Source organism: Conger conger, chromosome 4 (genome assembly GCF_963514075.1).
Source record: "Conger conger chromosome 4, fConCon1.1, whole genome shotgun sequence".
NCBI lineage: Eukaryota > Metazoa > Chordata > Actinopteri > Anguilliformes > Congridae > Conger > Conger conger.
In genome coordinates, this window is record NC_083763.1 from 78488197 (window position 1) to 78512864 (window position 24668).

Sequence of the window (24668 nt, forward strand, 5' to 3'; positions counted from 1 at the left end):
AGTGCTGATCTAGACCTAGTGCTGATCTAGACCTAGTGCTGATCTAGACCCAGCACCGATCTAGACCTAGTGCTGATCTAGACCCAGCACCGATCTAGACCTAGTGCTGATCTAGACCCAGCACCGATCTAGACCTAGTGCTGATCTAGACCCAGCACCGATCTAGACCCAGCACCGATCTAGGCCTAGCGCTGAACTAGACCTAGTGCTGAACTAGACCTAGCGCTGATCTAAGCCTAGTGCTGAACTAGACCTAGCGCTGATCTAAGCCTAGTGCTGAACTAGACCTAGTGCTGAACTAGACCTAGTGCTGAACTAGACCTAGTGCTGATCTAGACCTAGTGCTGATCTCGACCTAGCGCTGAACTAGACCTAGCGCTGAACTAGACCTAGTGCTGATCTAGACCTAGTGCTGATCTAGACCTAGTGCTGAACTAGACCTAGTGCTGAACTAGACCTAGTGCTGATCTAGACCTAGTGCTGATCTAGACCCAGCACCGATCTAGACCTAGTGCTGATCTAGACCCAGCACCGATCTAGACCTAGTGCTGATCTAGACCCAGCACCGATCTAGACCTAGTGCTGATCTAGACCCAGCACCGATCTAGGCCTAGCGCTGAACTAGACCTAGTGCTGAACTAGACCTAGCGCTGATCTAAGCCTAGTGCTGAACTAGACCTAGCGCTGATCTAAGCCTAGTGCTGAACTAGACCTAGCGCTGATCTAAGCCTAGTGCTGAACTAGACCTAGCGCTGATCTAAGCCTAGTGCTCAACTAGACCCAGCACTGATCTAAGCCTAGTGCTGAACTAGACCCAGCACTGATCTAGACCTAGTGCTGAACTAGACCCAGCACTGATCTAGACCTAGTGCTGAACTAGACCCAGCACTGATCTAAGCCTAGTGCTGAACTAGACCCAGCACTGATCTAAGCCTAGTGCTGAACTAGACCCAGCACTGATCTAAGCCTAGTGCTGAACTAGACCCAGCACTGATCTAAGCCTAGTGCTGAACTAGACCCAGCACTGATCTAAGCCTAGTGCTGAACTAGACCCAGCACTGATCTAAGCCTAGTGCTGAACTAGACCCAGCACTGATCTAAGCCCAGTGCTGAACTAGACCCAGCACTGATCTAAGCCTAGTGCTGAACTAGACCCAGCACTGATCTAAGCCTAGTGCTGAACTAGACCCAGCACTGATCTAGACCTAGTGCTGAACTAGACCCAGCACTGATCTAAGCCTAGTGCTGAACTAGACCCAGCACTGATCTAGACCTAGTGCTGAACTAGACCCAGCACTGATCTAAGCCTAGTGCTGAACTAGACCCAGCACTGATCTAGACCTAGTGCTGAACTAGACCTAGTGCTGAACTAGACCTAGACAGTTGCCACGCTTACCTTCCTGTAGACGTGCTGGAGGGCGGGGTCCAGGTTTGGCTCCAGGTTGTGGAGTGGGGGACGGGTGGAAGACTCTTTAATGGGGTCGGGCAGCGCCAACACCTGTCCGTCATCCCCAAACCACTTCTTCCCCTGAGCAGGCATGAATAATCAAACTTTGATAACCTGCTCTCCAGAGCCGTCACTGCCTGAGCAGGCATGAATAATCGATTCTCAGCAGCCTGCTCTCCAGAGCAGTGCCAGCACACGCACACAGGCGGTTCACAAAAACTGGAAACATCCTGAAATCATTTCCTTCCCTCGGTGAAGCCTGGAAGGCAGCTGCTTTCAGGACTAGAGAACTATTCACAACAGATTAGCAAAACCAGCTGTTTCAGAAACAAAGCTTCAGATAAGATTTGATAAGAATAAATGAAAGAAACACAGGACTAATGAGGGCACAAGGGTAAGATAATCACCAACTAATTAGCCCTTAATCGACCTCGGCTGGTTTGTGTGTAAATACTGGACAGGTTTGGTCGTGCTGGTTATAATTATGCTCAGGGAGCCATGAGAGGAGGCATGAGTGACTGTGAAAGAGATGATTAGGGGCCTCTGATTGGCCAGTGGAGGGCAGTGAGAGAACAGATGATTAGGGGCTTCTGATTGGCCAGTGGAGGGCAGTGAGAGAACAGATGGATAGGGGCTTCTGATTGGCCAGTGGAGAGCAGTGAGAGAACAGATGGATAGGGGCTTCTGATTGGCCAGTGGAGGGCAGTGAGAGAACAGATGGATAGGGGCCTCTGATTGGCCAGTAGAGGGCAGTGAGAGAACAGATGGATAGGGGCCTCTGATTGGCCAGTGGAGAGCAGTGGGAGAACAGATGGATAGGGGCCTCTGATTGGCCAGTGGAGAGCAGTGGGAGAACAGATGGATAGGGGCCTCTGATTGGCCAGTGGAGAGCAGTGAGAGAACAGATGGATAGGGGCCTCTGATTGGCCAGTGGAGAGCAGTGAGAGAACAGATGGATAGGGGCCTCTGATTGGCCAGTAGAGGGCAGTGAGAGAACAGATGGATAGGGGCCTCTGATTGGCCAGTGGAGAGCAGTGGGAGAACAGATGGATAGGGGCCTCTGATTGGCCAGTGGAGAGCAGTGAGAGAACAGATGGATAGGGGCCTCTGATTGGCCAGTGGAGGGCAGTGGGAGGGTGCTGAAGGTATGGGATATGGGCGGTGGGTGGCGGAGGAGGTGGGCCGGCTCGTACCGTCTCCTGCTGAAGGATACGGTTCTCCAGAATGTTCTGGTTGGACCGGGGAACCGCAGGCCTCTCCCCCACGTAGAGCCCCTCCTCCTCCAGGTACCGAGGCTGCATGTTGTCCCCTACCCTACTGGACGCTGGAGCTAGGAACGCACACACGCACGCACGCACACACGCACACACGCACACACACGCACACACACACACACACACGTGAGAGCGAGAAAGTGAGAGAAAGGTAGAGTTATATATGACAGATGTAGATGAAGACAGATAGAGATCGACAGAGGCAGAGGTAGATAGAGATAGAGAGATAGAGAGAGACAGAGAGATAGAGAGAGACAGACAGATAAAGGTAGATAGAGAGAGAGAGAGACAGACAGATAGAGGGAGATAGAGATAGAGAGAGACAGATAGAGGTAGATAGAGATAGAGACAGAAAGAGATAGAGATAGAGAGGTATGGGCTACCTGGTCGTACGCTGGGGGTGAACAGCAGCTCTTGATAGAGAGAGGTAGAGAGAGGTAGAGAGAGATAGAGAGAGATAGAGAGAGACAGAGAGAGATAGAGAGGTGTGGGCTACCTGGTCGTACGCTGGGTGTGAACAGCAGCTCTTGCTCCTGCAGCAGGCGGCTGCTGTAGCTGTGATACTCCGCCCCCTTCAGCTGCAGGAAGTCCTGCACCGTCTGAGTCTCCAGCAACAGGGCCTGTTACACACCATTACACACTGTTACACACCATTACACACTGTTATACACCATTATATACCATTACACACTGTTATACACCATTACACACTGTTATACACCATTATATACCATTACACACTGATATACACCATTATACACCATTACACACTGTTATAGCGTTACACACATCTGCACAAACCTGCACAAACCTACACACACAATCACAGGCATGTCCTGCAGAGAGGTCACGTTCTCACGCTTTCCCGGTCCTGGTCTTCATGTTGAAGAAACCGCACAACACCCCCGCACCCCCAGAGCCACACACAGCCAGGCTCCTGGCAGGGCGAGCTCGGAAACACACCACTGACAGATTTACGCTCTCACATGACGACCAAATAATTACTTCAAGATGAAGTTCCCCCAAACATGGGAGATCAAACAGGACAATATTCTCCCCCCCCATCTGACTCATCGCGAGTAAACCACACACTTAAAAACGGAATACGGCTCATTCGGATCCTCTATCCTCTGCAACCTCTTTCATGGCAACAGAGAACTACATTACCCAGCAGGTACTACAGGCGAACTACAGGGGAGTATTCTCCCACTTTCTCCGAGGACAGTGGGTAAAGTAGTCTCTGTCATGTCTGAGGAGAGAAAAGATGCTTTTACCCTGTCATCCGTCTCCCCCTCCTCTTCCTGCTCTCTGCCCATCTCCTCGCCCTCTTCCTCTTCCTCCCCTGCTCCCTCCTCCTCCTCTTCTTCATCCCCCGCTCTGGCCTTCATCCTCCTCTTCCTCCCGCCCTTTGCGGGTTCCTCCGGAGGCTCAGGGTCAAAGGTGAAGGTGAAGAAGTTGTAGGCTTCCTCAGCCGTCGGCAGGCCCGCGTCCGCCTGGCCAATCAGGGGGCAGAACGCTGGTGATGCACGACTTCTGACTCAGCTCATGTAACAGATACTTTTATCAGAAACAAATGCTGTTCTCTGAAATCAGTTCAAAGACTGATGTGCTGTCAGGCAAGACGCATACACACAGATAAGGAAACGCACACGCTCACGCTCACGCACACGCACACTCACACTCACACGCACACGCACACGCACACGCACACGCACACGCACACGCACACGCACACGCACACGCTCACACGCACACGCACACGCTCACGCACACGCTCACGCGCACACGCACACGCACACGCACACGCACACGCTCACGCTCACGCTCACGCACACGCTCACGCACACGCACACGCACACGCACACGCACACGCACTCGCACACGCTCACGCACACGCTACCTCTGGCTTCTGCCTCACTCTGGCGGCGGCCTCTCGAAACCTCACTCTTGCAGCTGTGGGCACGTCGTCGTGGTGGAGACTCCCAGGCCTGCTGTCCTGGTGGAGAGAGGGAGGGACAGGGAACACATCACCCTCCTGCAGGCAGGGCCTCCGAGCCCGCGTCCCACATCCTTCTGAACAGGGCTATCATCCCATTTCAGTATTTGAATAAATAATAATGTCAGCATATTGCATTTAATCGTTATATCCAGTCCAGCAGGTATTTATGCTAAAATAAAGGGAAAAACACTTGAGTGCTATGGTGCTAGATGATTCTACTCAATTGCCTGAGGGTAACACTCCCTGACATCTCCCTCACCTCTCTGTCGAAGCGGCTCAGAGGGAGGGGGCGGGGCTCAGAGGGAGGGGGCGGGGCTCAGAGGGAGGGGGCGGGGCTCAGAGGGAGGGGGCGGGGCTCAGAGGGAGGGGGCGGGGCTCAGACGGACGGGGCGGGGCTCACCTCTCTGTCGAAGCGGGTCAGAGGGAGGGGGCGGGGCTCAGAGGGAGGGGGCGGGGCTCAGAGGGAGGGGGCGGGGCTCAGACGGACGGGGCGGGGCTCACCTCTCTGTCGAAGCGGGTCAGGGCGTCTCGGTCTCTGAGGGCCAGCAGGCCTCCCGGCTCCACAGCCTCCTGCTGCAGGCTCTTAGACTGAGGAGAGAACGCACAGCAGCCAATCAGAGCACAGCACTGACCCGCACAGCAGCCAATCACAACACAGCACTGACCCGCACAGCAGCCAATCACAACACAGCACTGACCCGCACAGCAGCCAATCACAACACAGCACTGACCTGCACAGCAGCCAATCAGGGCACAGCACTGACCCGCACAGCAGCCAATCACAACACAGCACAGGGATAGGGGGTGTGGTTAGCGGGAGAGGGGGTGTGGTTAGCGGGAGAGGGGGTGTGGTTAGCGGGAGAGGGGGTGCGGTTAGCGGGAGAGGGGGTGTGGTTAGCGGGAGAGGGGGTGCGGTTAGCGGGAGAGGGGGTGTAGTTAGCGGGAGAGGGGGTGCGGTTAGCGGGAGAGGGGGTGCGGTTAGCGGGAGAGGGGGTGCGGTTAGCGGGAGAGGGGGTGCGGTTAGCGGGAGAGGGGGTGCGGTTAGCGGGGAGAGGGGGTGCGGTTAGCGGGAGAGGGGGCGTGGTTAGCGGGAGAAGGGGGTGTGGTTAGCGGGAGAAGGGGTTGTGGTTAGCGGGAGAGGGGGTGTGGTTAGCGGGAGAGGGGGTGTGGTTAGCGGGAGAGGGGGTGTGGTTAGCGGGAGAGGGGTGTAGTTAGTGGGAGAGGGGGTGTGGTTAGCGGGAGAGGGGGTGTGGTTACCCTAGCCGCCTGCAGCTTCTCCCGCATGCGCTGCCTCATGGAGACCTCTGATTGGCTGGAGCCCAGGGGAGACACAGGCAGGGGGGGCAGGTCTGAGGAGGGACAGGGGATGAGCTGCTGTGATGGATTACATTTCTGCAGAAATTCACTTTGTTTATTACACTCCAAGTTCATTTTCTTAAAAGATAAACCATACCACTTAAATAAAATGTGTTATCCTTCATAAGTTTATAAGTCTGGTTGAAGTAAATTGAATCTAAGTATATAATACAAAATACTTTTTTATGAATGAACTGTATTTGTGTACTTAGTCTTTGCATGTACAGTACTTTACTGTGTAAAGGTCTTAGGCACCGTACATTTTTAATGTAAATTCGGTCTTAGATATTTGTTTATTTGTTTCCTGCAGTAGTGGACACAGGCAGTAGGGTTTCTGTTCTCTGGGTGACCTCTGACCTCTGGAGCTGCGTCCGACGCCACTGGTGGAGGCCACAGGTTCCAGTGAAGCCCCGCCCTGTCGGACAGGCCCCGCCCCCGCCCCCGCCCCCGCCAACTCCTCCACCAAATCTTCTGAGGACACATCTTTCAGCAGCTGCAAGGAACACAATGCATGGTTAAGAAACAGGTCTGTCCCAGATCTAACCCAGGTCAGACCCAGATCTGTCCCAGGTGGGACCCAGATTTAACCCAGGACTGGCTCAGCTGTAACCCAGGTCTAACCCAGGACTGGCTCAGCTGTAACCCAGGTCTAACCCAGGACTGGCTCACAGACACACTCCCAGACCGTGCAATGTGTGCGCGTGAGGAAGAGCAGGAAGCTTCACCTTCTTCTTCCTCCGCTGCCGCTGGTCCTTCAGGCTCCTCTTCAGACTCTCCACCTGATCCTCCTCTGTGGCCGTCAGCTCCTGCAGAGGTAGAACACACATAACACACGGATCACACACGCATCGCACACGGATCACACACGCATCATCAGACTGCTCCGCTTCACCAGACATACAGTAACACACAGCCCCAGCACAGCGTAACGGATGCTCTGTACAGTAACACACAGCCCCAGCACTGCGTAACGGATGCTCTGTACAGTAACACACAGCCCCAGCACAGCGTAACGGATGCTCTGTACAGTAACACACAGCCCCAGCACTGCGTAACGGATGCTCTGTACAGTAACACACAGCCCCAGCACAGCGTAACGGATGCTCTGTACAGTAACACACAGCCCCAGCACTGCGTAACGGATGCTCTGTACAGTAACACACAGCCCCAGCACAGCGTAACGGATGCTCTGTACAGTAACACACAGCCCCAGCACTGCGTAACGGATGCTCTGTAGAGTAACACACAGCCCCAGCACTGCGTAACGGATGCTCTGTACAGTAACACACAGCCCCAGCACAGCGTAACGGATGCTCTGTACAGTAACACACAGCCCCAGCACTGCGTAACGGATGCTCTGTACAGTAACACACAGCCCCAGCACAGCGTAACGGATGCTCTGTACAGTAACACACAGCCCCAGCACTGCGTAACGGATGCTCTGTACAGTAACACACAGCCCCAGCACTGCGTAACGGATGCTCTGTACAGTAACACACAGCCCCAGCACTGCGTAACGGATGCTCTGTACAGTAACACACAGCCCCAGCACTGCGTAACGGATGCTCTGTACAGTAACACACAGCCCCAGCACTGCTTTTTTTTTTTAATTAAAAATTCTAAGACAGTGTTCTAGAACTCCATTGCTTCCAATGAACAGCATGCAGGTGAGGAGGGATGAACAGCATGCAGGTGAGGAGGGATGAACAGCATGCAGGTGAGGAGGGATGAACAGCATGCAGGTGAGGAGGAATGAACAGCATGCAGGTGTGGAGGAATGAACAGCATGCAGGTGAGGAGGGATGAACAGCATGCAGGTGAGGAGGAATGAACAGCATGCAGGTGAGGAGGGATGAACAGCATGCAGGTGTGGAGGAATGAACAGCATGCAGGTGAGGAGGAATGAACAGCATGCAGGTGAGGAGGGATGAACAGCATGCAGGTGAGGAGGGATGAACAGCATGCAGGTGAGGAGGAATGAACAGCATGCAGGTGAGGAGGGATGAACAGCATGCAGGTGAGGAGGGATGAACAGCATGCAGGTGTGGAGGAGCTCAGAATGTTCCAGAACACACAGCACACGCCGACCCCGCCCTGCTGCCGAGCCTTCTCCTTTCTCATCTCCATCTCCATGGCAACCAGAGCCTGGAGGGACGCAGCGGTGAGACCGGAGACCACGCCCACTTCCTGTGTGTGTGTGTGTGTGTGAGTGTGTGTGAGTGTGTGTGTGTGTGTGTGTGAGTGTGTGTGAGTGTGTGTGAGTGTGTGTGTGTGTGTGTGTGAGTGTGTGTGAGTGTGTGTGAGTGTGTGTGTGAGTGTGTGTGAGTGTGCGTGTGAGTGTGTGTGAGTGTGCGTGTGTGTGTGTGTGAGTGTGTGTGAGTGTGTGTGAGTGTGTGTGAGTGTGTGTGAGTGTGTGTGTGAGTGTGTGTGAGTGTGCGTGTGTGTGAGTGTGTGTGAGTGTGTGTGTGTGTGTGTGTGTGTGTGTGTGAGAGTGTGTGTGTGTGAGAGTGTGTGTGTGTGAGAGTGTGTGTGTGTGTGTGTGTGTGTGAGAGTGTGTGTGTGTGAGAGTGTGTGTGTGTGTGAGAGTGTGTGAGTGTGTGAGTGTGTGTGTGTGTGTGAGTGTGTGTGTGTGAGAGTGTGTGTGTGTGTGAGAGTGTGTGAGTGTGTGAGTGTGCGTGTGTGTGTGAGTGTGTGTGTGTGAGAGTGTGTGTGAGTGTGAGTGTGTGTGTGTGTGAGTGTGTGTGTGTGTGTGAGTGTGTGTGTGTGAGAGTGTGTGTGTGTGAGAGTGTGAGTGTAGCGTTGCTCTAAGGCAGTGTGTGTGTGCGTGTGTGTGTTAGTGTTAGTGTGCATGTGTGTGAGAGAGTCTGTCGTGTGTTAGTGTGTGCGTGTTTGCACGTATCTGGCAGTACAGCGCATCCCTCAGTGCATGCTGGGTCTTGTCTGAAACAGAGCCTTTCCTCCTTCTGTGCTTCCAGCATTAACCAATCACCTTTCAGCCTGTCCCACAGACCACACCCCTCCTACCCCCTACTCCCCCAGCGGCAGGGGGGAGGAGTCAAATGAGGACGGGCAGGAATGTGCTGATTGGAGGGGAACGGAAAACTGACAGACATCTCATCGACATACCCTGGTGCACGATGTCGTAGAACAAAAAATTTAAATCGTTTTTCAGGGAAGTGGATGGAAATGCACAAGAATTACACTTTCAATCCTGCAGTGCCCTCAAAGCGCTTTTATGTGAACCCCTCCCTAAGAACCCTGGTGTTAATCTGCCTTAATCCCGTGGCAGTGTGTGCCGTTAATGCCATTAATCTGCTTCACCAGAGCCAGGCCCAGAAGGGCCAGGCTGCGAACTCATCCCTGTGCAGTGAGCATTCTGGCACAAAATGGCTGCCGTCGGTGGTGGCAGTTGAGGTAAATTTCCCCCCTCATCACTGTAATGCGCTTTGAGTCACTGGCTGGTGAGAAAAGTGCTATATAAATGCAAGGAATTATTAGTATTATTGTTATTGTTATTATTATTATTCAGGGGGGTGGGTCTCGCGGGTACCTGTGTGTCCGTGCCGCGCTTGTCCTTCGCCAGGGACTCTCTCAGGGCCCGACGCTTCTGCCGAATTTTCTCCCGAAGATCGCTGCTGAAAGACACCGGGTGCGTAGATATAATAATGCCTTGTTTAGCTGAAGCTTTTATCCAAAGCAACTTACAGTTGACTAGACTAAATGGAGAACAATCCCCCCCCCGGGTGCAATCCGGGGTTAAGGGCATTGCTCACAGGCCCAACAGCTGGGTGGGTCTTACTGCGTCTACACCGGGGCTTAAACCACCAACCGTCCAGGTCCCAGTCATGTAGCTTAGCCACTAGGCTACAGGCTGTCCCAGTCATGTACCTTAGCCACTAGGCTACAGGCTGTCCCAGTCATGTACCTTAGCCACTAGGCTACAGGTCCCAGTCATGTACCTTAGCCACTAGGCTACAGGCTGCCCCAGTCATGTACCTTAGCCACTAGGCTACAGGCTGTCCCAGTCATGTACCTTAGCCACTAGGCTACAGGCTGTCCCAGTCATGTACCTTAGCCACTAGGCTACAGGCTGCCCCAGTCATGTACCTTAGCCACTAGGCTACAGGCTGCCCCAGTCATGTACCTTAGCCTCTCGGCTACAGGCTGCCCCCAAATGCTAACTCATTACAGGAAGTAATGCACAGCCACACATAAGCTTTCTTTCAAAAACATTGCTAATCTAAAGTTGTGGTGCAGGTCAACATCCATATTATTAGGTACACCTCCTGAGCAGCTGAGCATATAAAGCATGCAGACATGGTGAAGAGGTTTCCTTGTTTTGTCCCCAGATCTCAACCCAATAGAGCACCTTTGGGATGAGGTGGAACAGGAGGTTCACCCTGCTGGAAAATCCAGCTATGCCAAGCTGGTCATACCCTGGTCTAGCTGGGTATGAGTTGGTCAACCAGCTATGCCAAGCTGGTCATACCCTGGTCTAGCTGGGTATGAGTTGGTGAACCAGCATGGCCAAGCTGGGCTAGCTGGGTATGAGCTGGTCGCTTTTCTGAGCTGGTAGCTGGTCAACTAGCTACCAGCTGTTTCAAAACCTAGCTTGAGCCCTTCTTTTTTAGCCCTTCTGGGTTAGATCTTTCAGCAGACAAGAGCATGAACGTGTGGCAGAAAAATGTGCAGGAACGGTGTGATGCTATCGAATCAGCTTGGACCAAAATCCCCAAGGAATATTTCCGGCACTTTGTTAAATAAATGCCACGAATAATGCAGACACTTCTGGGAATAAAAATGGTCCTATCCGGTACTATATGTATATGTGTAGCGTTACCTAATAAAATGGCCGGTGAGTGTACGTAAGCAAGCAATCTATCAGCTGTGGGTTGTCCTGATAAAGTTCGCTAATCACTCGTTACTGTATCTAAATGATCTCATTTGCATTCATAGGGTCGCTTTATGGCTCCAAGCCTTGCTTTTCCACGTTAGCAAATGGGAATCATGGATTTACTGGGAATATTCTTTTTTTTCCGCCATTACAGTAGTTTGAATTAAGTTACACTTTTAAGAAAAGTTACCTGGAGGACGCCATGGTTCCGAACAGTGCGACAGGTCACTTCTGAGCTGGTAGCTATATTAGCTGATTAGCTGAAGTTACATCCGTACATTCGTCCATCTGTGGTCCTGTGAAAGGTGGCGTGGCCGTTAGCGAAACCCTCAAACAAAATAGCGAACTAACGTCAATTAGCCATGACTTGCGAGAGCATCACTGCCATGTAAACCAAATGTTTCATGTGTTACCGTTATTCGGCTTTGCTGTTCTTCATGCCGTATAATGTTACTCAATGCAAATAGCACAAAGCGGAAGGATAACTCGATACCTTTAATTGCACAGTAGCGGTGCGATACGAAGCCAGCTGGTCTAGGCAACAACAACAACCAAAAAAGGTGCCCTCTGGCAAAGCAAACTTACGAGGTACATTAGGTAGCGACCTAGCAAAGTAACTTTAGCTATCCAAATTAACTGAATTTCCCTGGTTGGAATTTAACGATCTCCTCGAGGGTTTTTTTATTTTAGCGACATTTCACATATCTGTGAAGTGAAGGTCAGTGCTGTATTAATGTAATCGACGGTCTAGCAACAGTCCCGGGCTTATCACAGCGCTGCCTGGTAACGGGCGAAGCTATCGTTCGGTTCAACCGCACTTGCTGATGGGCAACCTAGTTATCCAGGTCTGGGTGGGATCATGGTGGGATACCCAGAGCCAATTGGCCGGAGTCATTCAGGCTAGCCATAAAATCCTGGTGACGTTAACCAATCCCTGTCTTCGGTGGCTTAAACCATAGCGCTTTATGCGAGAAGGGCAGAACCGAGTTGTATTAATTATAGTTTTTTTCCGTTCCGTTGTAAATTGATTTCAGCACGGGTCTCTTCCTTCCTTGACAGGCGTGGCTTATTTTAGACAGTATTATTTAGGATTCTACAGACAGTAAATACACTCGAAAATATACTCAACAAATAATATGCTTAACAGAAATTATATTATTGTCTGAAGCATGTCCAAAATGGAGCCGTAGATTCCGTGCAGAATTGCTTTTGACATTTGAAACCTTTCACTGGCTCTGCTCCTGCAGGATTAATATGACTTGGAAGAGCTGGATATTCCCATTGGTTCCTTTCCAAACATTCATCTGATATGCTCCAAGAGACCAGCCGTGTGCAGTGTGTGAGCTCAACCAATAAAATACACACCCTAACACACATGCCCTGATACACACATACACCCCCTAATACACATACCCTCACACACAAGCAAATGCACACACACGCTCTCTCTCTTTGCAGACGCTGGAACACCCAAGTACACACACTCACTCTTTCCTACTCTGTCTCTCTCACACACACACACACACACACACACACACACACACACACACACACACACACACACACACACTCACTCTTTCCTACTCTGTCTCTCACACCCACCCTCTTATCCACAGACCCTCACATACATACTATGTCATCTGGGGAGGGCTACGGGTGTGGACAGTGGTAACATAACCATTTAATGATTACATGATTCATAAATCCCACAATTAAATGTTCAATAATACGTGTCCTGGACCTTTAGAACAATAAGCCGGACGATGCAGGACTCTGGTTTCGTAGAGTCTAACGGTCTCAGTTATTTTAGGAAAACTCTGGCCATCCCACACTGTCCCACGAGATGCGTCTGTAGCTTTCAACTCAACGCTTTCTTGTGTTTTCTGTTGTTTCGTGGTATTCAAAGGGGGAGATGGCTACTCGGGAGACATCAGTGGAAACACAGATGTGTCACAGACACACAGTTCTGCACAAGGGATGAAGTGAAATGCCATTTTCATGACAACTGACCCTATTAAACCATTAAACGTCCAAGCAAATAACAACTTTAAACATTGTTATTCTGTCAGGCAGTGTGTAGCCTGGTTGTTGTCACATTAAGTGTGAGTGTACACTATTCAACAGCTGACAGCCCATGCAATGAAATAGGTAACAGCCTATTCATCTTATTGCCACTGGCAGTACTAGAACAGCGCTTCATGTGTATTTTACTAGTTGTGGATGTGATGCTTTAGCTTGTGGAAGAACCGATGCACTAAGTCGCTTTGGATTAAAAGCGTCTGCCAAATGACTAAAATGTAAATGTAAAATGGCAGTGAAATCAGTTTGCCTGTTTGAAGAGACTGCAGAAATGTGTGTAATTCTCAGTCAACTGTCCCTGCTTCAAAAGCATAGAGACCCTCCTTTACAGGCAGTGGTCCTAACTGGAGTCTTAAGCAGCCACTAAAACCACATTTACCATAATCCTTCACATTCTACTTTCAAGATGGCCGCAAAAAGGTATGTGCACTGTGTACAATGCATTCTGTATATATTGAACAAATGCAATTCACAAAACAAATAGCAGCCACCGTTGAAATAGAAAGTTATCAAGGTATTTTATTGATTCATATTGTTCACCCTGCTGTGTGTAGCATTTTGTTCTTTGGTTTTGGTGTTCCTGTGAATTTGTTTGTGGAGGCTAAAGAGGAGAACATCAGCAGCTTCTCAGGCAGTTTCACGTGTAGGATATGGCGCTACTCACACAAGAACACACATAGTGGGGTTTGACCCCTGACCTTCAGCTTTCAGTAACGCCCCACTGAGATACCAGTGCATACTGTATACAAGGCAAGTGAAGGAAGCCTAAAATGTCCTCCTGTTGTTTGTCTAATTAATAATGTAAACAATCACAAAAGCGAGAGTGACACAGTACATATCCGGTTCTAATATACACTCACACAGAGAGAGCCTTGTAGCTGAATACAGAAATATAAATTTAGAGTAATTATATCTTTTAGCAAAACTATTATCTTTGAGTCTCATTATGTACAGGATAAAAGATCAGTGGGCTTCACATACCACTGACTGTCATTTACAGTAATATCTGTGAGCTGATGGTGACTGGCCCAGTGCTACAGAGTGACTTGGTAACAAACTTCTTGATCTGCAGTGTGATCTGCAAATAGTATTTTTCAACTTGGTGGTGAGTACCATGATGAGTGTGTGATGACGGAAAGTGTGTGATATTGAGAGTGTGTGATATGGAGAGTGTGTGATAATGGAGAGTGTGTGATATGGAGAGTGTGATAATGGAGAGTGAGTGATATGGAGAGTGTGATAATGGAGAGTGAGTGATATGGAGAGTGAGTGATATGGAGAGTGTGTGATAATGGAGAGTGAGTGATATGGAGAGTGTGTGACAATGGAGAGTATGTGATATGGGAGTGTTTGATATGGAGAGTGTGTGATATGGAGAGTGTGATATGGAGAGTGTGTGACAATGGAGAGTGAGTGATATGGAGAGTGTTTGATAATGGAGAGTGTGTGATAATGGAGAGTGTGTGACAATGGAGAGTATGTGATATGGGAGTGTGTGATATGGAGAGTGTGTGATATGGAGAGTGTGTGACAATGGAGAGTGTGTGATATGGAGAGTGTACGATATGGAGAGTGTGTGATATGGAGAGTGTGTGATATGGAGAGTGTGTGATAATGGAGAGTGTGTGATATGGAGAGTGTGTGGCAATGGAGAGTGTGTGATATGGAGAGTGTGTGATAATGGAGAGTGTGTGATATGGAGAGTGTGTGATATGGAGAGTGTGTGACAATGGAGAGTGTGTGATATGGAGTGTGTGATGTGGAGAGTAAGTGCCACCGTGAGTGTGTGAGTGAATGTTTTACTGATAGCTTCAACTGAATGTGATTCAACCAATGGGATGAGTTGCCATGCATTTTCAGTAACAGACTGAGTGATTATGATTGGACCGCAGCCGTGCAAAACTAGGACCTGTGATTGGATGTAGTCAGTGAGTGATTGACAGCGCATGTTAGCTCCATCCATCCCTCGCGTTCACGTAGCCCTGTTTCCCCACCACCAGAACCCCATAGCAGCGTTTAAGAAAGTTCCAAAATAAACCGCACAGTTCTCCCTCCAATTACAAAGGTAGGCCCCTCCCATTATTTTACAGGAGGGCCGTGATAAAGGAATTATTTATGTGGCTCCTGGCAGCAGTCTGGATATCAGAGAAGGGGGGAAAAAGTTAAATTAAAGACTTGTGGCTCAAAGGAATGCACCATTTGGAAAGCCCAAAACATTGTTTGCCGTTATATTAGGTAATATCTGTTCAACAGGGAAAGGATTAACATTAGCATCAGGAGGGTTCAGTGAGCGTCTGCAGGTCTCCCTCTCTGGTTCATGGGACACAAGTGCGTTGGGTTTCCGTTCTGAATGACAGTTTAGTTTTGAAAACAAACTGCCATTCAATCCCCAGGTTAATCAGTGGGGAGTGGGGGAGCGGGGGGGTAGGAGCTCCATCAGGCATAGGTTGGGGGGGCGGGGGGGTTGGAGCTCCATCAGGCGTAGCTCCATCAGGTGTAGTCCTCCTCCATCAGGGGTAGTCCTCCTCCATCAGGCGTAGTCCTCCGACAGAGCGTCCAGGTAGTTGGTGTCGACGTAGAGCAGGAACCCCGAGAACAGGCTGTCGGCCCAGCCGGGGTCGGCGAAGAGGCCGTTCTGGTCGGGGTAGAAGATCTCCAGCCACACCTCGTCCTCCGGGTTCAGGTACATGACGGTGGAGCCGGACGCCACGTCGTGGTTGCCCGTGTTGGCGTCGAAGGTCTTGATCTTGTACTGGCCGTTGTGCACCAGGCCGATGGCCAGGTGCTTGTTGGCCAGCGTGATGTCGTAGGAGAAGTAGTACACGCCGGGGTAGGCGCAGATGAACTTGCCCGTCTGCGGGTTGTAGTGGGCGCCCTCGTCGAACAGGACCTTGTTGAACTTGATGGGGGTGCGCTCGGCCGGGTAGCTGGTGGTGATGCCCACGGAGAAGGCCGATTTGGGCACCAGGCTGCCGCACCGGCAGATCCCCGGGGTCCCGCGCGGGCCCCGCTGGCCCTTCTCGCCCTGGGTCCCCCGGGGGCCTCCAGCTCCCGGGGGGCCCCCGTCCCCACCCAGGCCCCCGGGGCCTCTCTTCCCCGCGGGGCCCCGCTCCCCTCGCTGACCGATCTTCCCCGTAGGCCCCACGCGCCCCTTCACTCCTGAAACAGACAACCAACATCAACAGCACTAACTCACTAACTCACTCACCTCGCGCAGGCAGGTAGACAGATAGATAGATAGATAGATAGATAGATAGATAGATAGATAGATAAAGACAGACAGACTTAAATACCACTTTCCTAGACGCTCAAAGCGCTTTACAGCGTTAAGAGGAACTCACCTCGACCCTCCGTCCCTAACCCTTAATAAAAAAGTTTTTTTAATAAGTTTGCACTTACAATGGCTATTGTCTTTGTATTCAGACCAGCTCTTCATGCGTGTTTTGCTAGTTATGGATTTGATGCTTTTCATTTGTGGAAGAACCTATGCTAATCGCTTTGGATTAAAAGCGTCTGCCAGTGTAATGGGGTCTTTAATGACCACAGTGTGTCAGGACCTCGCCTTAATGGTGGTGTTGGTGGGCCAGTAGGGGGTGAGCGTTCTTCTGGTCAGATTACCCACAATGCCCCAGCGCACGCCAGATTAGCGCTTTGTGTCATAGACAAGGCCAGAGTAGGATTTAGCGTCACAGAGAAGGCCAGATTAGCGCTTAGCATCATAGACAAGGACAGATTAGCGCTTAGCATCATAGAGAAGGCCAGAGTAGGGTTTAGTGTCATAGAGAAAGCCAGATTATCGCTTAGCATCATAGACAAGGCCAAATTAGCGCTTAGCATCATAAAAAGGGCAGATTAGCGCTTAGCATCATTGAGAGGGCCAGATTAGCATTTAGCATTATAGAAATGGCAAATTAGCATTAAGCATCATAGAGAAGGGTAGATTAGCGCTTAGCGTCATAGAGAAGGGCAGAGTAGCGTTTAGCGTCATAGAGCAGGGCAGATTAGGGTTTAGCATCATTGAGAGGGCCAGATTAGCGCTTAGCCTCATAGAGAAGGCCAGATTAGCGCTTAGCGTCGTAGAGAAGGGCAGATTAGCGCTTAGCGTCGTAGAGAAGGGCAGATTAGCGCTTAGCGTCGTAGAGAAGGCCAGATTAGCGTTTAGCGTCATAGAGAGGGCCAGATTAGCGCTTAGCGTCATAGAGAAGGGCAGATTAGCGTTTAGCGTCATAGAGCAGGGCAGATTAGGGTTTAGCATCATTGAGAGGGCCAGATTAGCGCTTAGCCTCATAGAGAAGGCCAGATTAGCGCTTAGCGTCGTAGAGAAGGGCAGATTAGCGCTTAGCATCGTAGAGAGGGCCATCTTAGCGCTTAGCGTCATAGAGAAGGGCAGATTAGCGCTTAGCATCATAGAGAAGGGCAGATTAGCGCTTAGCGTCGTAGAGAAGGGAAAGATTAGCGCTTAGCGTCGTAGAGAGGGCCAGTTTAGCGCTAGGCGTTGCCGTGGTGTCGTACCAGTGGTGCCCTTCTCCCCTTTCTCCCCCTTGCGCCCGTCTCGCCCGTCCCGCCCGGGAAGGCCCATGTCGCCATGGGGACCTGTGGGCCCGCTTAGGCCCGATTTCCCTGGCGACCCTGGAACCCCCGGAACACTGCAGATCAAACGGGGCGCGGCTCCCTTCATCCCGAACCCCAGCTGCTGCTCCACCGCACCAGGGCAGAGGCAGAAAAACACGCCGACAAGGAACCACATCCCGAACCCTGCAGAGGGAGGGAGAGAGAACGGCCACATCCTCAGGCCTGCGGAGGGAGGGTGAGAGAACAGCCACATCCTCAGGCCTGCGGAGGGAGGGAGAGAGAACGGCCACATCCTCAGGCCTGCGGAGGGAGAACAGCCACACTGCACAAAAGGCAAGCAAAGATGGTAAAGGAGAAAGATGGCAATCTCAACTGTCTGCTCCAACTCCGCTTGAGCCTAGCCTTCCACGGTAAATGCAAATCAGTTGGCTAATACTGAAAACATTGAAGCAAAGCAATACTACGACCACTCATGCTCATCTTCAGTTAGTTCTGAGATTCCCATGATGACGTTTTCATTGAGATGTGATTTGATTAGTATGAAAGTCACAGTATGAAGTTGATGTGTATGTCTGTATGTCTCTCTGTCTGTTTGTGTGTCTGCCTATGTGTGTATATGTCTGTCTGTCTCTCTGTCTGTGTGTCTGGCTCTCTGTCTGTGTATCTCCGTCTGTCTGCCGCTCTGTGTCTGTGTGTCTGTCTGTCAGTCTATCTCTCTGTCTCCCTATCTGTCTGTCTATCTCTGTGTCTCTCTCTGTGTCCGTCTGTCTGTGTCTCTCTCTATGTCCGTCTGGCTGTCTCTCTGTGTCTGTGTCTCTCTGTGTGTCCATCTGTCTGTCTCTCCGTGTGTGTCTGTCTGTGTGTCTCTCTATGTCCGTCTGTCTGTCTCTCTGCGTGTCTGTCTGTCTGTGTGTGTGTGTCTGTCTGTGTGTCCGTCTGTCTCTCTGTCTGTGTCTCTGTGTGTGTGTCTGTCTGTGTGTTTCTCTGTGTCTGTGTCTCTCTGTGTGTGTCTGTCTGTGTGTTCGTCTGTCTGTCTCTCTGTGTGTCTGTCTGTCTCTCTGTGCGCGTCTCTCTGTGTGTCTGTCTGTCTCTCTGTGCGTGTCTCTCTGTGTGTCTGTCTGTCTCTCTGTGTGTGTCTCTCTGTGTGTCTGTCTGTCTCTCTGTGCGTGTCTCTCTGTGTGTCTGTCTGTCTCTCTGTGCGCGTCTCTCTGTGTGTCTGTCTGTCTCTCTGTGCGCGTCTCTCTGTGTGTCTGTCTGTCTCTCTGTGCGTGTCTCTCTGTGTGTCTGTCTGTCTCTCTGTGTGTGTCTCTCTGTGTGTCTGTCTGTCTCTCTGTGCGTCTGTCTGTCTCTCTGTGCGTGTCTGTCTGTGTGTCCGTCTGTCTGTCTCTCCGTGTCCGTCTGTCTGTGTCTCTCTCTATGTCCGTCTGTCTGTCTCTCTGCGTGTCTGTCTGTCTCTCTGTGTGTGTCTCTCTGTGTGTCTGTCTGTCTCTCTGTGTGTGTCTGTCTGTGAGTTTCTCCTCGTTCTGCAGTGGCTGTGTTGTCAGGGCAGCACAGCTGTCTGCCCTGCGCAGTCACACTCACGCTTGTGAATTACACGGATATTGTGCGGGCGAAATCAGAAAATGTGCGCATTACTGTCTCCCTCTCCAGCTGGAGCTGATATTTGATATGGTCACGATCTAGTCAGGAAGGGAACCTCTGGGAACACCGCTGAACTATAAAACAAGTGTTCTCCGAAGGCCAGTTACACTCACTGAAGTAGTGTGTCTCATAACATGGGTGCATACCAGGGCACTGCAAAGCCCACCCACTCACTCCGTTGTTATGAGTAACGATCAACAGTTATGATTTATCCCCATATTTTGCTCTTGGACTCGCATTACGCTCTGTTTGAAAAAGGAATCGAGTTCTTTCCCACAAGAGGTCAACAGAAAAAAAAACTACAGGGAAGTGGACTTTTAGCTGGTAAAAACACAAAAAAAAACCCATTGTGATGGTTCTTTTGCATTCTGAGTGGTTTTGAGATATTGAGCTTCAAAGATACTGAAGTGGTTGTGCCCTACGCAGATACAACTTTTTAAATGTAGCATTCTTCTCATACTTTTAAACAGTATTTTTGTGTAAAACTTCACACACATATTTTGTGCCTATGTAAACAACATATTTACGTCCCAAACTCTTTCTTTTTTTTTTGTCAAAAAATGTACGTTAGAACCTAAGATTATACCGTTGGGGTTTTGGCCCATCAGAGAAAGTATTTGAACAGAGGGAATCGGACACAGGCACGTTGCTTTATCAGGTTTACATACCCCAACGGCTCTCCTGCCACACCAGGCTCGCGCAGCTCGACGCAGTTTGGGGAAACCGCGCTTTCCCTCGCTGGAGCGCGCTGCCTCAGCCTGCCCGCGAGCTGACGAACGGCTTCCTCATTCCTCTCCTCAGCGCCTTAAAAGATCACGCTTTTCCGTCTGGTGTGGAGAGAGAGAACATGCAAACCTTGTTCCGTTGTTCGCAGTCAACGGGTCCCGCGAAACAAGCCAACACCCCCCTCCTCCTCCTCCTCTCCCCCGCAACCGGTGCGTGATGTTTCACAGTTTCGGGTCGTGGCCGTTCATTGCACGCATACCTCAGCGATAACATAAGCGTCTTAATAGCTGTGAAGAACCAACGATGCGATGAAACCCGATCCGCCGATGCGTACGGTGAGGACAGATGTGCGCAGGCATTGCCGCTCTGTCGGATTTTTAGACGCCGTCGATAACCACGCAAGTAGCAGGAACGCACAACTGGCAGCGGAACTCACTCAGGGCGTTTCCGAGTTTGGAGCAGCAGCCCACGATTGCCAAACAGCACCCAGGAGGCTGTTTTTATTTTTAAACTGTTTCGGCGGGTGGAAATAAGCGAATTCATGCGATCATACGCCAGGCGGACTGGACCTAATGACTGCAATATGTCTTCCTTCTAACACCCTACTGTGCTGGGAACTCTAGAACCCTGCACGTGCATGTCAGCAGCGCGTTAATGACGTCATCTACCCAACGAATCACGTGCTGCTGCATTTACGGTAGTCATTTCTGTCAATCAAACCTTACTGAGACTCTAAGACAAACCCTACTTGGACTCAGAAGCTGAATCTCTCAAACAGACCCTATTTGGACTCAGAAGCTGAATCTGTCAATCAAACCGTACTTTTACATTATTACATTAATGGTATTTAGCAGACGCTCTTATCCAGAGCGACATACAGTTGATTAGACTAAGCAGGAGATAATCCTCCCCTGGAGCAATGCAGGTTTAAGGGCCTTTCTCAAGGGCCCAACGGCTGTGTGGATCATATTGTGGCTACACCGGGGATCGAACCTCCGACCTTGCAGGTCCCAGTCAATTACCTTAAACACTCTGCTAGAGGCCACCTTGGACTCAGAAGCTGAATCTGTCAATCAAACCGTACTGAGACTCAGAAGCAGTTGAACAGTCAGTAGCGGAAGTAGTAGCCACTGGTAGTGTGTGATAGCCTACAGGTGATAGCGTGTCTGTGAGTGTGTAAAGTGTGTGTTTGTAAATGTGTGCTACACACAGTGACCACTTTATGAAGTAGACCTGTTAACCAGCTCATCAATGCAAATATCTATTCAACCAATCATGTGGTAGCAACTCAATACATACAAGCATGAAGACATGGTCAAGAGGTTCAGTTGTTGCTCAGAGCAAACACAAGCAGTGTGATCTGAGTGACTTTGACTGTGGAATGATTGCTGATGCCAGACAGGGTGCTTTGAGTATCTCTTGCTGATCTCCTGGGGTTTTCACACACAACTCTAGAGTTGTAGAGTTTGCAGCTCTAGAGTTTACAGAGAATAGTGTGAAAACAAAATACTGTACATCCAGTGAGCAGCAGTTCTGTGGGTGAAAACGTGTTGATAATGAGAGAGGTCACAGCAGAAGGGCCAGACTGGTCAACGCTGACAGGAAGGTGACAAATAACGCAAATAACTACACATTACATCAGTGGTATGCAGAAGAGCATCTCTGAACACACAATGTATCAAACCTATGTGTGGATGGGCTACAGCATCATACAAAATACAAAGTGGTCACTGTGTGTGTGTGTGTATGAGTGTGCTTGCATGTACATATTTGTATATTTCTGCATGTTTGTGCTTGTTTGAGCATGCTGTTTGCCTTGTAGCGTATGAACACGGTCGTGTCTCACGGCTGAGAGAGAATGATGGGTCCCTCATGGGCTCGATGTTTATAAAAAACGATGCGTTTGCCAGAGGGCAAGCAGAGGCAGACGAGGTATCTCAAAGACAATCTGCCAAATGGGGAGTTTTGTGAATCCGCAGTCAGTATGTATATGGTCTGTGGTAGTATCTTCAGCATTGCACTGTAAATAAATGTCTTGTTTCAATGTACACTAACTTTTTAAAGTCTAAACATTTGTACAGTGTGTGACTGGGCAGCATGAACGTTTCCAGTGAACCTTACTCCAGCACGAAAAGGCTTTTATCACACAGTCATCTTGACAGGGTTGTTTATGTTTTGTGCTTATTTTTCCCATCCCCCAACCATCCAGTCATATCAACACCATACCTACAATAAACTATATAAATTAGCTATATAAATGAAAGCAAATAAATGGCAGTTAATCCACCGTGTAAACAAACCGGGCCGAAACTGGGAAGAGCGAAAGAGCAACAAAGAAGCGACTAACGTTAGCGCTCCCGCGCCCATTGCTCTTCACACATGGCGCGAGCGAAGCGCGTTCGCGTGGGTGTGTCACCTATACATCATGCAAGTTCCGTGCACTAAACAGTTGGAGGAATTCCAGCAATAACACCAGCTGAAAAACACCACTTGAGTTTCCACTCAGCTGAGTTCCTGTGCGATATCCTTTGTGAGCTTGCACACATGAGCTAATATCGCCAAACGGGCGCGGTATATTCTCCGTATATTTTCCTACGCTGACTCGAGAGCGCGGGTGCCTGCATGAATGTTTGTTTACGTCCGAACAGCCTGTTTCCTGCAAAACAGTTCGCATGTAACCATGGATACGCTACTCTGTTAGGGGATGCAGTCCTGCTCAAAGGAGGAATCACACGCAAACCTCACCCACCTTTCTCTTTCTTTCTTTCTTTTTTTCTTTCTTCTCCCACCCTCTCAATTCATTTAGAAAATGCTTTCTTGGCATAAGATAGGATATGTGTCGCCAAAGCTTTACAATAACAATGCATGCTACAACATTCAAATTAACAAAAACCTGTACATGTTGCAAGTATATAGGTACATCAACTTAGGTCAGATTAATAATAATAATAATTCTCAAAAAATATATGGATAATAATAACAATGATAATAAATAAAATCATAATAATAAACTATTCTTCATATTAATGTTCATAAAGGGTGACAACTCCCTCTCTCTCTCCAGATGTGTGCACGGACACACACACCTACACACACACACACACCCAGCACGCTGTGAGCAGCTTGCTGGACTTGCTGTAAACTGTACACCTGTTGGGACAGGTAGGGGTGGGAGGACCTGGTTAGTGTTCCAGCATCACTCCTTTCAGCTAACACGCATTAAACAGCCTGCAACACCTGCCTGTATACCTCAGTTTTTCATCCTCTTAGTTCAACAGGCAATCTCTCTGTCAGGAAACTGCATTGCACACTTATCCAGAGGGACACATTTTAATGCACTTGTCCATCTGTACGGCTGAAACTAGGAATGAAATGTAGTTTTCTATGCTCAGCCAATCTGGGTGTGTCTCAATCACAATAGTGCTAATTCAAGAAGAAAGAAGATTTTATTACACCAAAAATGAAGCATAAAGCTTTCTTCAAATGTTATATAACATATATATATATATATATATATATCATCTGTAGCTACTGAAATAAATTAATGTTCAGTGCCTGTCTGAAAGGCACCACAGCAGTGATGTCACTCAGGTAGACCAGTACACCAGCGCATTAGGGTTAGTATCAACTCCACTAACCATGTGATGGCAATGCAATGCATGAAAGCATGCAGACATGGTCAAGAGGTCCATTTGTTGTTCAGACTAAACATCAGAATGTTTTTACATGCACACACTCCTGTGTTCCCAAGTTTGTTTAAAGGCAACTGCATGCAAATGAGACACAGTGCTGCCGCTAATCCAGCGCAGGACAAGCTCTCCGGCGCACACCAGCACATCTGCGTCTCAAATTAACACCAGAAGCTGTGTGGTCATGATCTATCACACAGCCAAACGTGTGACTCTTACCTTTCACTCTGTGAGGGGCGGGGGGAGGGGGGTGCAGCGGTCCAGCTGGCTGCTGATCAGAGTGTCCGTGGACATCATTGCAGTCTCCGTCTCTCTCTCTGTCCCTCTGCTCCCTCTCTCTCTGTCCCTTACTCGCCCTCTCCCTCTCTTTTCCCTTTCTCCCACCCTCCCTCTCCCTCTCCCTCTCTGTTCCCTCACTCTCTTGCTGTCCCTCCCTCTCTCCCCCTCCCTCTCCCTCTCTGTATCTGCTCCTCTTGTTTCTGTAATAATGTAGGTCTACAGCAGTTAGTCTGTGATAATGTACCTCTACATCAGTTAGTCTGTGATAATGTACCTCTACAGCTGTTAGTCTGTAATAATGTACCTCTACAGCTGTTAGTCTGTGATAATGTACCTCTACAGCTGTTAGTCTGTGATAATGTACCTCTACAGCAGTTAGTCTGTAATAATGTACCTCTACAGCTGTTAGTCTGTGATAATGTACCTCTACAGCAGTTAGTCTGTGATAATGTACCTCTACAGCAGTTAGTCTGTGATAATGTACCTCTACAGCTGTTAGTCTGTGATAATGTAGCTCTACAGCTGTTAGTCTGTGATAATGTACCTCTACAGCAGTTAGTCTGTGATAATGTACCTCTACAGCAGTTAGTCTGTGATAATGTACCTCTACAGCAGTTAGTCTGTGATAATGTACCTCTACAGCAGTTAGTCTGTGATAATGTACCTCTACAGCTGTTAGTCTGTGATAATGTACCTCTACAGCAGTTAGTCT

At 49.6% G+C, this 24668-nt stretch overlaps 2 protein-coding genes across 2 annotated transcripts in view; both read right to left on the reverse strand.

The window, feature by feature from the left end:
* Positions 1 to 11765, reverse strand: part of cc2d2a (coiled-coil and C2 domain containing 2A) — a 47679-nt gene extending 35914 nt beyond the window's left edge. The window contains exons 1-11 of the mRNA XM_061240942.1: positions 11161 to 11765; positions 9627 to 9711; positions 6802 to 6882; positions 6434 to 6569; positions 5978 to 6069; positions 5222 to 5308; positions 4622 to 4717; positions 3996 to 4214; positions 3218 to 3341; positions 2641 to 2777; positions 1397 to 1528 (exon numbers count right to left, since the gene is read on the reverse strand). Of these exons, the coding sequence (XP_061096926.1) occupies positions 1397 to 1528; positions 2641 to 2777; positions 3218 to 3341; positions 3996 to 4214; positions 4622 to 4717; positions 5222 to 5308; positions 5978 to 6069; positions 6434 to 6569; positions 6802 to 6882; positions 9627 to 9711; positions 11161 to 11174 (1203 nt within the window). The 5' untranslated portion in view covers positions 11175 to 11765. The remainder of the gene's footprint in view (positions 1 to 1396; positions 1529 to 2640; positions 2778 to 3217; positions 3342 to 3995; positions 4215 to 4621; positions 4718 to 5221; positions 5309 to 5977; positions 6070 to 6433; positions 6570 to 6801; positions 6883 to 9626; positions 9712 to 11160) is intronic.
* A 1777-nt stretch (positions 11766 to 13542) lies between these two features.
* On the reverse strand, positions 13543 to 20587 carry LOC133127189 (complement C1q tumor necrosis factor-related protein 7). Its single transcript, XM_061239881.1, has 4 exons — positions 20248 to 20587; positions 19931 to 20089; positions 17562 to 17804; positions 13543 to 16208 (listed from the first exon to the last, which is right to left on the reverse strand). The coding sequence occupies exons 3-4, from the start codon at positions 17794 to 17796 to the stop codon at positions 15580 to 15582; spliced, it is 864 nt and encodes a 287-aa protein (XP_061095865.1). The 5' UTR covers positions 17797 to 17804; positions 19931 to 20089; positions 20248 to 20587; the 3' UTR covers positions 13543 to 15579.
* Between the last annotated feature and the right edge of the window lie 4081 nt (positions 20588 to 24668).

Coding starts and splice junctions, on each gene's coding strand:
- LOC133127189 (XM_061239881.1), bottom strand. CDS start 17,796: ATGTGGTTCCTTGTCGGCGTGTTTTTCTGCCTCTGCCCTGGTGCGGTG. Junction 16,209..17,561: donor AGGGGAGAAGGGCACCACTG/GTACGACACCAC, acceptor TGTCTGTTTCAG/GAGTGAAGGGGCGCGTGGGG.